Genomic DNA, 14483 nt, shown 5'->3' with positions numbered 1-14483 from the left:
ACACACACACACTCTCTCTCTCTGCCAGGCCCATTCATGTGATTTAGCCCCCTCATATCTCACTTTGACGTTTTGTGGCATAGAAGCTGGAGGTACAGGCTGATTTAATGTATCCAGACCTTTTGTGTGATGTGGTGTTGATTATAGCTGGCCATCTATGAGAATATTTGAGAATATTTGAGAATATTTGAGAATATGTAGTCAGCTAAATTCTGTTTAAAAGTGGGAACTACAACATCTCTACATTTCAACAAAGGAAATACTTTATGACATACTTAATGCTGTAGGGTACAAATTGACAAAACCAAACAAAATACCAGACCTCTCTGAATGAGTCTTTCATAAACAGATTTCTTTGTGAAATGTATAGTAAACACACTTTAGATCAAAAGGCAACAGTAAACTGTGTATAACTTGGAATGACTAACAGAAAAAATATATTGCATGCTGTGTCTGGTGCCCTCTGCTGCTCAGACTGTGGAGGTGAAAATAATTTCATTTCATCAAGTTCCACAAAATTTCAATGATATCTGATATTGGGTTTTTTGCCGACAGGTCACTATTACTGGTTGGAGCCAGAACATGCATTTGAGACCTTCCGAGACTATGATGTTGGTCTGATCGCTCTGTCCTTCCTACAAGGCTCCTTCGCTTATGGAGGCTGGAACTTCCTCAACTATGTCACAGAGGAGTTGGTTGACCCATACAGGTAACACGTGCACATTTGCACGAGTAACAAAACACAGAAACTAACCTAATACATCATGTATGTACATGGGAAGGTAAAAAAAAAATAGAAACCACTCACTATAATGTAGTCACAACAATCACACATCACATTTAACTACCTTAGTGTTAAACAGGCAATTGAATTTCCAATGTCACCAAAAACTAAACATCATAAAATTGGTAAATGGAAGAATTTAAGGCAGAGCTGTTGTATTGAATTGCTATAGATTATACAGGTGTACCTAATAAAGTAGACATTGAGTGTATATTCGTATTGGACATTGAATAATGGGAAGAATGGGACTGTGTCTTCAGGCTGACCACTAAATGTAGTTTGGTAAATCTTTGTGGTTGGTGAAATAAGTGGAAGTCTAAACAGTATTGTATTATGTGGGGTAAACTAAACTATAAAGAGTTTAACATGTATGTATCTACTTATTTTATTGATAATGCCATATGATTTTGTTATGTGACAACTGAATATAAGTTTTCCAACTAAATCTTCAAGTAAAACCTAAAGAAATTTTACAGATGAGAAACAGATGATGATGCAGAAACCAAGTCATTAATGTAGATTGGTAACAAAAAGGGTCCACAAACAGAACCCTGAGGGATGCCACAACTAACTTCCATCCATTTACAAATAGTTTGATTGTATATCCAAAGGTTGGGAATTTGTGCTGTTCTAGTGGCAACATTATGGGCAAGTCAGGTGGGTTAACATTTTTGCATGTACCATGAACCCGCCAATCTGTCTTTTATCCTTCCAGGAATCTACCGCGTGCAATCTTCATCTCTATCCCCGTGGTCACCTTCGTTTACGTGTTTGCCAACGTGGCCTACGTCACAGCCATGAGCCCACAAGAGCTGCTGGCCTCCAATGCTGTGGCAGTGGTGAGAAAAAGACTTGCGATAACTCAAACCTGAATGTGTGTGTGTGGGTTAGGCATGTAGAGAATGAAGCTTATCAGTCTTTGAAGGGGAGTATTTGTGTTGTCCAGCAGCCATTTAGAGTAACCACGTTGATCTGATGCATGCTCCTCACTGTAGCATAATGCTTGAAACTTGTCTGTCGCCCCCGTTTGCACTGCATTTCAAAATGTCCTGTTTAGTCGCTGTTATTTAAGTACATGTTTCAACTTTGTACTTGCTTTCTCCTCCATGTCTTCTCTCTCTACTCCTAATATTTCTCCCAGACCTTTGGAGAGAAATTGCTAGGAGTAATGTCATGGATCATGCCCATATCTGTGGCGCTCTCCACCTTCGGGGGGGTCAATGGCTCCCTCTTCACGTCGTCGCGGTCAGTTTGTCCTCTCCCCATGGTCCTCCCTTTCTTCTCATTCCAGCTTCTGTGGTCGCCGTGCTTTTGTTTTGAAGTGTACTTTTGTTTCCCATTGTGATATTTGTGCCCATACCTGAAGATGTACGTGAAGAAGCGGGGGTAAGCAGGGTAAAAATGAGAGGCTCAACAGGAATAAAATGCATTAGCAGTGCAAATGCAGATTATAGCAAAAGGGCCTCAATAGAAAACTGCATTCCTCTGTGTGCATATTTGACTTTCACTAAGATGATGGTGACTAATTTCACTATCATCTTCAACCACTATCAACCCCCTGTGCTCCTGTTTTGGTCCATTTTTCACTTCTGCCATTTCCCCCTGCACTGGTGCTTCCATAATGACCTGACCTATGTGCACACGGTTAGCACCAGCTGGCTCTGCTCTCAGGACTTCACTGTCTGTGGTTCTGTCTTTCAGGCTGTTTTTCGCTGGAGCGAGGGAAGGCCATCTCCCACGTCTGCTGGCCATGATTCACGTGCAACGCTGCACTCCTATCCCAGCCTTACTGTTTACTGTGAGTCCTAGCAAAAACACAAGCTCTGCTCTTTGTCCTTACAGTGGCCTCTGTCCTCACATTCTACTCTCACCACATTTAGGTGATCTCCACTCTGCTGATGTTGTGCACCAGCGACATTTACACCCTCATAAACTACGTGGGATTTATCAACTACCTCTTCTATGGTGTCACTGTCGCCGGGCAGATTGTGCTGCGCATCAAAGAGCCTGACATGTACCGACCCATCAAGGTAAAGAGACAGACAGAACAACTTCATGTGGACCCAACATGCATAACATTTAGATTGCCTTAACACAGAAGCAACACAAACGTTTAAAACCTTTTAGATACTGGTGTATATTCCACAAGCCCTATACAATATATCCTGTTTATTGCCACTGTTTTTACAAGGCTGCAGAGATCATTTTGACCACATGTGACTTTATTTTGTGTGTACTTTGAACACCCATTTTATGTCAGCATGCTGAAATATGCTGTATAGATATTTGAGGTTTTACAACACCAACCCCTGATCTTCCAGGTGAGCCTGATATGGCCAGTGATCTACCTGCTGTTCTGGGCCTTCCTGCTGGTCTTTTCGCTCTACTCTGAGCCAGTGGTCTGTGGTATTGGTCTGGCCATCATGATGACTGGTGTCCCTGTGTATTTCCTGGGAGTCTACTGGGAAAACAAGCCACAGTGTTGTGATATTACTATTGGTAAGGCAACATCATGGTGTCTTGCATAAAAGATCTCAAGACTTTAAGGTTGAAAATGTTGTTTGAATTCTGAGATTCCTGCAAACTTATCGTATCGTCTATGCAGTAAAGGTACAGGATTCATAAAATGTTAACCCAGTTTGACACAGAAACTAATTACAGAATGGTACAGGGTATATTAATTAGGATAAATGCCAACAAATGTCATTGAAATGAAGAATTTCCATGTTTGAACCGTTAATCCTAATTAATTCCCTGGCCTCTCTTCATCCCCAACTATATCCAGGTAAAATGACTCATCTGTGCCAAAAGCTCTGCTCAGTGGTCTACCCAGTCATGGAGGAGAACCAGGAGCCCACTGGGCCTCAAAAGAACGATGAAGATGGGGAAGAGGGAAAAGGCCTTCAAACAGCTGACCAAACACGTGCATAAACAAGAACCGACAATGTCTCCCACTCTGTTTGGGGAGGTTTCATACATATTCACCTGTTCTACAACACTGGACTTTCTTGCTCTGTTTGTGACTGGCCTTAATTCTGACCATTGTTTCGGTGTGCAGTCTGGGAACAGGTGTTTGAGGTGAAATTCTACTTACTCTGAATTTATGAAACACTGAACTTATGAAACACCATGTTTTTTTGTTTTTTTTTGTTTTTCACCTTCACATTTGTTCCTATTGTTTGTCTACAGTTTGTTGTTTGTGTGTGGGAGGTAGTGGAAACATTTTAATATGCCAGTTGTATGCATTGTTAAAGCTCTGTTTATAGGATCACCTCACTGTAGTAACACTAAAATGAATTGTTTTTTCAGATGGTTTAATGTTTTTTTTTATTCTCCTTTGATTAATTACATCTCTGTCAAACTACATTAATAATTTATTTAAAAGTTCCCTTGTTCTGTTCAGCAGAATGGATTAGTTCACATTTAGTCCTGTGCATATGAAGTGCTAAATCTTTTCCTAAATTTTTAAAAAAAATAAATCTTCCATCCTTGCAGTTCCTGAATTTTCTTATGATAGAAAATCCAATATTCCTAAAATGTCCCCACAGTATATCTGCAGTGGAAGTTATTTTATCACCTGAATTGTGTTTTTCACAGTTGGTACCTGTCAGAAGGGATATTAAGATGCCCAGTTCTCTTCAAGTCTCTCCCTGTGTTGTATTGTACTGCATATACTGCAGTGGTATAGTGCTGCCTGCTGCACCTCCTCATCAATGTTTCATCCACCTGTTGGAACACCTGACGTAGAAGGGGCGGGGTCCACGCACAATGAGCGATCAAATTGCGGAAGTCATGGACTGGTATGACGAGCCTTGTGGGTCAAGATGTCAATCACCCTAAATAAAACGGGGAAACTAGACGAATTTGTCTTCAAAATAAAAGCCTGAGTATCCGCGTGCTCAAATAATGCCATTATAATACTAATGACATTTTGGAAACTGAAATGACTATCAAAAGTAGCCCTCAAAGATTATGTTAGTACTTTACAATTTTCTACACAAGTTATCTCTTTCATCTGCTGATGAAGACCATACGATGTACCTGAAAGCTCTGGAAAAGGTAGTACTGGACCTTGAGTTAATATAATTGGGTCAAATCTGACTTCAGAGTCCCTGGAGTGATTGGCCCTTTTCAGTGTGGACAGCAGGCAGAGCACAGGTGTAATTAATAACATTAATGAGGGCTTTGGTGCTGGGTGTACATATTTTTGACTCCTTGGTGATGTTTCTGGAGACTGGTTTTCATGACCACAAGAGGAGCTACATCCTGCATAAATCATACATGTTGGGCTTTTGAAGATTGATTTCAGTCCGTGTTATACTAAATTGTGCAATTTAGTATTTACCATTCACAAAGACATTTTGATATGTCACAGTAGGAAAAGCATGTCAATAATAGAATTAATGATGGCTGAATTCTGTTTAGCTGCTTCAGTTTCAGGGCCCTGGTAATCCCGGTGTTATTCCTGTTGTCTCCCTGTCACAGCTTACTGAGACACCAGAGCAGAGCCATCCTTAATGCTGTTAGTAAAACCTGTGCTTTTCCTGCTATGATAAACAAAATGTCTGTATGCCCAGCAGTAAAGGGAATTTAAAGCACTGTTAGGCATTTGTGTAGGAAAATGAATATAACAGAAAATATAGTTAACCAAATAAATGGATAAAAAAATAGTATATTAAACAGTATGCAGCTTTAGATATACAGCTACAGCAATACCCTACAGTGCCCTAGAACTCTCATACCTAAATGAAAAGTAACCACAATTAATGTTATTACTTGCAGCTGTGCTTTTCCTGCTATAACACATCAACAACGCCTCACATGAAAAATCCTGTGTGATGATATCTCGAGGCAACGCCCTTATATTTTCTGATTTTAACAGAAATCTTACCGATTTGATATGATAAAAAAAAATAATGCTAATAAATAATATTCCCAAATGCTAAATGCATCACCCAGGTTTTATTTTGAAAGGTGTGACAGGAAGTCGTGTGATTCCTTTCGGCTCCGTTGACACTTTATGGATACACAGCAGGGTTTGGGTTTCCAGCCAACTGACTGCTGCCGTGTACTGGAGGGGGTTCGGCTGAACCGGTTCACTTTTTAAATACTGGAGACTCTGTGTGCAGCGTTGAGGTACGTTGTTGCTCTGGAGCTCAAAGCATTCACACAAACAGCCGGTAATGCTAACTTAGCTAGCTCTTTAGCTCGACAGTCTCCCACTGAGCAGGCTTGACAGCATCTGCGAGGTTAGCTGTGTGCGGTCAGTTGGCTAGCCCCGGCTCATTTCACTGACCTGCATCATCGACCGGGGGACGGCCATGCTAACTTGGTAGTTCACTCGTTAATTCAAATGTAGTTTTAATATCAGTGTAACGTTAAATAGTGACAGTAACTTTCCATTAAGCCGGCTCTAGGAGTAAATACCGCTACTACAGCAAGCTGTCATCAGAAACAACAGTCAGCTTACCTGACTTGTCACATAGTTGGAGTTGTTCGAGCTGTTTTTGAACTGTGCACTACTGTAGTTGTGTGTTTTAGCGAGAGGACAGCTCTTCTGAAGGTGTATTATAGTGTAGTAACAGCTTTGTCACAGCTTACACACATCTGGAGCCTTTTCACAAACAGGAAGTGAAATCAAGCACACCACAACTCTGCATAGTGAAGTGGTTTGTTCTCTGTTAATGTTGTATTTTAACATGTCCATGACACACACACACACACACACACACACACGCATACACACACGCACCACACAGCCATGTCTCCATCAGTGCCCCTACAGGAGATGATCCGGGCCATCAGGTCAGCAAGGACGCAGTGTGAGGAGCGGGGTGTCATCCAGAGGGAGTGTGCAGCCATCCGGGCACAGTTCAGACAATCGGACAATGGAGGGCGATCGCACAACCTGGCCAAGCTGCTCTACGTGCACATGTTGGGCTACCCCGCTCACTTTGGTCAGGTGAGGGGATTTGGCTAATGCCTGTCATGGGTTCGCTTGGGTAAATGGGGTTAGCAGGGTGGGAAACCATCATGTAGCTGGAAGTTCATGGTTGAATACAGTCCCAGTGTCCGACTGCGATGTCCTAACCGCTGACCCCTTACATTAACTGTGTGCTCATGACAGAGCTCAAAATACGAAGATAAATGCACACTGGGGAATCACATGCTAAATATACAAATCTTCATTGATATTAGTAATGTTGCTGCTATGTGAATGTCATTACAACACTGTGGATTGTTATCATTCCCTCAAGCAACGTGTGCAGCATAGAAAACCCCTGTCAAGAAGAACAGGCCACTGAATCCCTCCCAGCTCCAGGGCTGCTGCTCTGACGCTGCGCTTGACCTCCACTTAGAGCTGGCAAAGAGCAGAACATTTCCTCAGGGGCATCAGTAGTGTCAGTATTAGTAGTAACCTCACATTTAATGGAGTTGTTGGTTTTCCTACTAGATGGAGTGTGTTCGGATGATAGCCAGCCCTCGCTACAGCGAGAAGCGCGTAGGATATCTGGGGGCCATGATGCTGCTGGATGAGAAGCAGGATGCCAGCCTGCTCATCACCAACTCCATCAAGAAGTAAGGACAGACACTTGAACTTTAAATCTCATTAAAATAGAATAAATGTTAGATTTTTTTGTGCACACTTTATTTTAACCCCTGTATTTAGCATTTAGCATTCATATGCAATTAAAGGGGAGCTCCACGGATTTTACACATCAAAGTCTGTTTACAGATGTTAGTGAGTACTACTGTATGTGTGACAGAAGTTATATAAAGCTTAAAGTGGCTCCAAAGAGCTGTGCAAACTTGCCTCAAGTGATGTCACTTGAGTTGGACCAGACAGAAGTCTCTAGCGCCTCGAGGCTACATCAACTACTACTAGCACACCTGAATCTCCAACCAAGCTGTTGGTGGTTGAGTTGTATTGTGGGTAATGTAGGCATGCATGGGATACAATAGATCATATCTCTGCTTCTGCTGCGTCTATTTTAATCCTGTCCGACTGTCCATTGTGAGTTTGACAATGTTGTTGGAGTGCAGTGATAAATCTGTGGGGTACTAGTTTAATAAACACTTGATTAGTGACTAATAATGCATTATAATAGAGTTGTAGTCAAATCTATAGATTTGGAATTATTGAAAGTTAGAAAACCATTTATATACCGCTTATGAATGAGTTTTCTGTGTTATCTGTTAAATTCTAGAAGACTACCTGTAAAAGATCAATAACTGGTATCTTCCCATTGGTGTATGTCACAATCATATCTTAGACAATAGTTAATTGTCATAATTGACAATAGGACACTTCATCAGAATCAATAGCGTTTTTTGCCAAGTAGGTTTTTACATACAAGGAACTTGCCTTGGTAAGTTGGTGCGTAACAATTAAGCATAGATGTAAACTGAGTGATCACAGGAGACAAAAGGAGGAGCTAAATATAAGAAAAGAGAATCAGGACGTCAAATAGTATACAGAATGGAGTATATTTACATTTGATTTCAGTATAATGCTTTGCACCCAGTAATACACACAGATCAGATATACAATGTCATTTCTGTGTTTTCTCTGTGTGTGTGTGTGTGTGTGTGTGTGTGTGTGTGCGTGTGTGTGTTTTCCAGTGACCTTTCTCACAGTAACCAGTATGTGCAGTCTCTGGCTCTGTGCACGCTGGCCTGTATGGGTTCAGCTGAGATGTGCAGAGATCTGGCACCAGAGATTGATAGGCTGCTCCGAGCCTCCAACTCCTACATAAAGAAGAAGGTGGGGACCTCCACTTTAGGCAGCACTTAATAATATTTATGGTACCACCAATTTAATCAGAGCGTAAAAGAAATTCTGTACTAATCATACAGTACAATAAATACTGTATTTAAGAGCCAGTGTTTCACCTCTTATCAAGACAAACAACATTAAAAATTGTTACAAATGTCACAAATGACTAAAACATGTGGTTCATTTAAAAGGTGCTAGGATTTATTATGTCCTGCTGTTTACTAGTGTTTGGATAATGTCTTATCCATTTATGGTCCATTGGTGCAGTTAGATCTGACTATCTCAGTATGATGTATTGGATGGTTTGTGGCCTATTTAAAGCAGCTGATGTACACTTTAATCCTTTGTCAGACTCAATAACAGCAATAAAACTGTCACCTGGTCAGTGTAGCGATGCTTTAATGCTGCTGATGACTTGCCCCGTTGTTCTTCCAGGCTGCTCTGTGTGCTGTTCACATTGTGAGAAAGGTTCATGATCTGGGGGAGCTTTTCACCCCTGCAGCTCGGTCCCTCCTTGCTGAGAAGAACCACGGTCAGTTGATCAACCTTTAGAACGTAGTAATAAGTTTACCGGTTAGTTTCATGTTGTCTCAGCTTGTCATGCAAGTAGCCAATTACTCTTCAGTGTTTTTTTTGCTGTGTTTACCTGTAGGTGTGTTACATGGTGCTGTGGTACTCATCACCGAGCTGTGTGAGAGGAATCCAGAGACACTGGAGCGGTTCAGAAAGGTACGAGGGGCACAAACACACACACTTGACAATGGATCTGATATGTTCTGTGTCTCTACGCTCGCTGTATCTGTCTCTCTGTTGTAATGTGTTTGTGCTGTGTGTATCTCAGACAGTGCCAGATCTGGTTCAGATCATGAAAGGTCTGGTCATTTCGGGTTATTCTCCAGAGCACGATGTGGCAGGAATCAGTGATCCCTTCCTACAGGTCAGTCTGGACTCCACTGCATCATATCACATCCTTCTGTTTAGTTTAGGTAATTAAGTTTAACGGATGCTTTACTGGCTTGGCGCTGGAATTCTGCACTACATCCCAATTTACTATAGAGCAATAACATTAACATTGGAGACATCTTAGCTGTTGTTATAAATCGTATGGTATATTATCAATTTTCCTGAATTTGTGACAACAAGCAGCAGATTTTTATAGTATTTCAATGTGAACAAAAACATTTGAACACTTGGGTGATTTATTAATGTCTTAGACTTATTATGTGAAATGAAGTCTCACTGTTCTTTCTTTATGGCTCAGATACATTCTTAAATGTGTGTGTCAGGACTAATAATTAGTTTTTCTTATTTTCATAATGACACACACACAGATTTATCCTCTCATCCTCCCTCCTATTTTTGTTGATGCAGTGTACCAAAATAACTTAGTATTCCATCTGTTCACTCTCTCCATCCTCAGGTACGCATCTTGAGGTTGCTGAGGATTCTCGGTCACCATAACGAGGCAGCCAGTGACGCTATGAACGACCTACTAGCTCAGGTCCAGTGTTCACTTTCATATACACAAATACCTGAATATCGACCTTTTTGTTAATTTTTGTGTTCTTCTAAAGAAGTTATCCACTGCAACATTATCTACTTCCCAACTGTTGTTGGTTTAGTTTTGTGTAGGTGACGCTTCTTTGGCTCTATATTAAACTGGGTGACTGACTACCCAGTCACTCCCTGTGTGCCAGAATATGTTTCTCCAGAAAGACTTACCCTAAACTGGGTGGTGAAAACAGCAAACATAAAAGACTGAATAACAAAACGTATTCTTATTTAAAAATGTCACAAATCTTTAAGATATGGTCTGAATAAATTCATGTATGTGTATATGACTAACTTACTGACGTGTTTTTGGCTTGCAGGTGGCGACCAACACTGACAGCACTAAGACTGTGGGCAACGCTGTGCTGTACGAGACTGTTCTCACTGTGCTGGACATCAAGTCAGAGAGCGGCCTCAGGGTCAGCACTTCTTACTGTGTTCAACCACATTAATATCATGGGGAATAATGTGACCAGAATAACCATAAATGCACACACGCTTCACTTCACTTGTGCCTCAGGTTCTGGCTGTGAACATCCTGGGAAGATTTCTTCTGAACAATGACAGGAATATTCGGTTAGTGCTGTGTTATTCTCCCTTCCATTCCTTCCTCCCCATTTTCCTGTTTCTCTTTCTATCTCTTCCCCCATCTTTTCCTTCCTTCCTCTCTTATCTCTCTGCGTCATTTTACCATTTCCATTCCACAAGGCCAACGGCAAACTCACTGCAGCCAGACAAAAACTTCCCAACTGGCTGTTACCAGTCTGAGCTCACTAATCACTTTCTCTGGAGACATTCCTCCAGAGCCACACCAGAAGGTCACTGTCTGCCTGGTAATGCTGAGCTCTTCATTTTGGGCCATGACATTTTTCATTAGGAACTGTGGCGGTTACAGGTTCCTTGGGGTTTTGTTGTGTTACTATTTTTTGGGTTTGTCTCCATTGAGGCCATGTGGCCAGGCAGGACTGTCTGGTTTTTACATGCGGGGCCCCTGAATCTCACTGTGGCTGTGTGACAGTAATAGGACTGGTTTATTCCTGCGAGCCTTGCCCGGCTAGATAACATCTCTCCTGTGCTCACATAAATACTTTATTAGTTCATGAGACATTCCAAGTGGAAAGATGAATTATTTATCATGCCAAGTTAAGAAAGTTACATTTGTACAACACTGTCAATCAATATGGATTGTTAGCTCATAGTTAGAAATTGGTATTAACACAAGTTCTTCTTCTTCTTATTATTATTATTTATTTGTTAAATATATTGTGCAACACTATACGCTCATAAATGTTTCATTAAATGAAGTATGCAGCTTAAAACATGACATCTCTACTTCTGCCTGTTCTGTATGCATGTCCAGGTACATTGCCATGATCTCTCTTCAAAAGATTGTTGGGACAGACCACAATGCAGTGCAGCGTCATCGGGGAACCATAGTGGACTGCCTGAAGGACCAAGACGCTTCTGTCAAGCGGTAACTTTCACCTCTTCTCCGGTTGTCAGGCACAGCTGTTATTCCACAGATGTTCAGTAAACTTGACATGCTTTTCCAATGTCACCCCCTAATGTGTGTTTTAAAAGCATCTTCTAACATTAATTTGATTTCATCTTTTTCAAATTTAGATATATGTTCAGGAGTATGTTCATATGAAGTGGAGATCATTTTTCCTAAATGTAGGAAACATTTATAGTTTTCTGTTGGTAAATTAATACAGCATCACTTGGCCCTCCTCTAGGTAAAACAAAGCAAGATGATTTAAAATTTAGGGATCTCCCGATCCAATCTCAAAGATCGGTATTGGAGCTAATTAAGGTCTGATCATTTGTTTAGCTGTCACACAGACCTTTTTACTCGTAAAACTTTCATACTTACTGTAGCAACACAACAAGTGCAGCCGTTGTGCTGTCTGTCTCTACTCCACACCGCTGAGCAGGAGGAGAGACAGACAGCGGTGGAGAGCTGACAACAACCACACTCACCACAGCAGCCGCTGCAAGTGCAGCAAAAGCTCTGCAAGCAAAAAGCCAATATGGGTAACTTATTAATGTCAGGTAACTCAAGCAAAGGCTGCAAACACTGGAGGACACTTAAAAGGAGACATAAATTCACTCGGGACAATTTTATAGCATACTTAAAAAATAAAAAAAACATTAGGGAAAAGATGAATGCAATGCAGAGCTATACAGTTGTAAAGCAGATACATTGGATTGATTTTGAATAACTTTAGTGTGCACTCAACTGTATTATCTAGGAAAATACAAGTCTCTGATCGGGACTCGATATCGGCTGCCTCCAATTTCCTAACAGTAATATGACCCGATTAATATAGCAAGTTTTGCTAACTAATATCATAAACATTTATTGAGCCAGACAAAATAATCCCTCAACCTTGCTGCTGCAGAGCATCACAGTTGCCGTAGTGTTTATATTCGAAACAATGGAGGCAGCCGCAGCAACCACTTGGTGTCAAAAAGTCTGTCGATACTGGTATATCAATATGTGATCAATTCACCAGTAGACTGTGATTCTGAATAGAAAATTGTGATAATGTCACTGTTGTGGACAAAATGTCATCCTGTGAGCTGCCTGGTGATTTCCAGCCATACTAATGAGGATGATAATAAATCAATACTTAATTGATCCCAGTGGGTAAATTCTCCACAGGGCCTATTGTAAGTCCACAGAAAGGTCAGATATGAGACAGCCGCCTGTGGACTAACAGGTCAGCGTGTTGCTAAAGGGCACTTCAGTGGGGTGGATTTCATCTTCCTGCTCCAAAACACGTGTGGATGCAGAGAGATTGAAGATGAATTTTCTGCATCATTACAGCTACGTCTGGTCAGTTGAGAAAACACTGACTGACCTCAGCTGTATCCGCAGAGAAATGAACTGTAGTCAGAATTTACATCTTTAATTTGGTGAAGTGAATAAGAAATGGCACCAGACTCACAGTTACAGTTACCAACATTAATCGTCTCTGGCCAACTCTCCAGCCGTGCGTTGGATCTCTCCTTGGCGCTGGTGTCAGCCTCCAACGTCCGTTCCATGATGAAGGAGCTGCTCCTCTTCCTTTCCTCCTGCCCCCCTGAGCTCAGGGCTCAAGCTGCCAGCGGCATATTCAACGCTGCAGAGAGGTGAGTGACACACTGCAGACACCTGTGTGCTCATTACATGACTTTACTACATGTCACATACTGCATCTATGCATGCAGGCACACATACATTATTGTGCACATGAATACATTTAATGTGTTCTGTTGTACCGCGCTGGGATTGGATAATGTGGGCCTTAATGTGATGCAGCTATTTAAGCGTTAAGGCTGTAATAAAAAAACTGTCTGTGTTTAAAATGTACGCGTCTACATGTCTCACTCTGTGTCTGTCTCTCTGTGATACCCGTCTCTCTTAGTGGCACTGTGACGATGAATAGCTCTCTGTGTTTCTACTGTATATCTCCCTGCCACTTGATGCACTTTGGTTTTGGTGTGTGTATAAGTAGTGAGAGGATACAGATGGATTTGTGCGTGTGTGTTACTCACCCTCAAGCACCACTGAGTGTGTGTGTCTCTGTCTCTGTCAGGTATGCACCCTCCCAGCGCTGGCACATTGACACCATCCTGCATGTCCTCACCACGGTAAATACCGACTGAGCCACTCACCCTGCTGCCTCTTAAACTTACTCACAACTCTTCTTAAGTTGTCCACTGCCATCATTAGTGCACTAGGCCTTACCGTAGATACCAGGGCCCACGTCTATGAAAGCTGTGTATGCATTGAAATGCTAAGTACATTTTTAAATTTGATTTTCCTCTGAAAAGAGACCGTGTACCTCTTCTGTACAAACTTTCATACACGCAGCCCCAGGTCCTGAAAAGGTCATTTATTCTGGACTAATGCTTTCCATTTTGCACTCTGTTACATCCTTACTTTTCATTTTGTGCTCCATCTAGATAGGTGAATACATTAAAAGCTTACACTAATCCTTTGCACTTTGCTACCAAAAAGATATGTGTTGATAGGGTGGAGCAATGGGGGAGATGTGGCATGAATTAAAGCTTATTCCATATCCTTTATAATGTATATGAAAAGTGACAGAAACGTCCGCTAAGTGAGGTCATTGTGTCTGGGAGGAAATGTAGGGCGACCCAAATACTTGGGCCAGCTGTCTGGCTAATGGAGTTTGCTGTGTGTGAGTGTGCGCTTGTGTTTGACTCTGATCTCCACTCTGCCAGGCAGGGGGCGACGTGAGAGATGAAACGGTGCCCAACTTGATCCAGCTTATCACCAACGCCTCAGAGCTGCACTGTTACACCGTCCACAAGCTGTACCGGGCTCTGCTCACTGACATCTCTCAGGTGTGTGTGTGTGTG

General features: G+C 41.7%; 2 protein-coding genes across 2 annotated transcripts in view; both read left to right on the top strand.

The window, feature by feature from the left end:
* Window positions 1-4278, top strand: part of slc7a8b (solute carrier family 7 member 8b) — a 9714-nt gene extending 5436 nt beyond the window's left edge. The window contains exons 6-12 of the mRNA XM_035670356.1: window positions 556-709; window positions 1500-1623; window positions 1926-2029; window positions 2486-2582; window positions 2665-2814; window positions 3106-3283; window positions 3570-4278. Of these exons, the coding sequence (XP_035526249.1) occupies window positions 556-709; window positions 1500-1623; window positions 1926-2029; window positions 2486-2582; window positions 2665-2814; window positions 3106-3283; window positions 3570-3715 (953 nt within the window). The 3' untranslated portion in view covers window positions 3716-4278. The remainder of the gene's footprint in view (window positions 1-555; window positions 710-1499; window positions 1624-1925; window positions 2030-2485; window positions 2583-2664; window positions 2815-3105; window positions 3284-3569) is intronic.
* Window positions 4279-5785: 1507 nt separating this feature from the next.
* Window positions 5786-14483, top strand: part of ap1g2 (adaptor related protein complex 1 subunit gamma 2) — a 15265-nt gene continuing 6567 nt past the window's right edge. Inside the window, exons 1-14 of the mRNA XM_035670355.1 lie at window positions 5786-5920; window positions 6544-6746; window positions 7239-7363; window positions 8408-8549; window positions 8997-9093; window positions 9214-9290; window positions 9403-9498; window positions 9982-10062; window positions 10433-10531; window positions 10633-10688; window positions 11473-11586; window positions 13107-13247; window positions 13694-13748; window positions 14346-14468. Coding sequence (XP_035526248.1) covers window positions 6546-6746; window positions 7239-7363; window positions 8408-8549; window positions 8997-9093; window positions 9214-9290; window positions 9403-9498; window positions 9982-10062; window positions 10433-10531; window positions 10633-10688; window positions 11473-11586; window positions 13107-13247; window positions 13694-13748; window positions 14346-14468 — 1407 coding nt within the window. The 5' untranslated portion in view covers window positions 5786-5920; window positions 6544-6545. The remainder of the gene's footprint in view (window positions 5921-6543; window positions 6747-7238; window positions 7364-8407; window positions 8550-8996; window positions 9094-9213; window positions 9291-9402; window positions 9499-9981; window positions 10063-10432; window positions 10532-10632; window positions 10689-11472; window positions 11587-13106; window positions 13248-13693; window positions 13749-14345; window positions 14469-14483) is intronic.

This window comes from Morone saxatilis, unplaced genomic scaffold (assembly GCF_004916995.1).
Source record: "Morone saxatilis isolate NCDOM2014 unplaced genomic scaffold, NCSU_SB_2.0 Contig23, whole genome shotgun sequence".
In the NCBI taxonomy this organism is placed as follows: domain Eukaryota; kingdom Metazoa; phylum Chordata; class Actinopteri; family Moronidae; genus Morone; species Morone saxatilis.
This window is presented reverse-complemented; position numbering and strand designations above follow the sequence as displayed.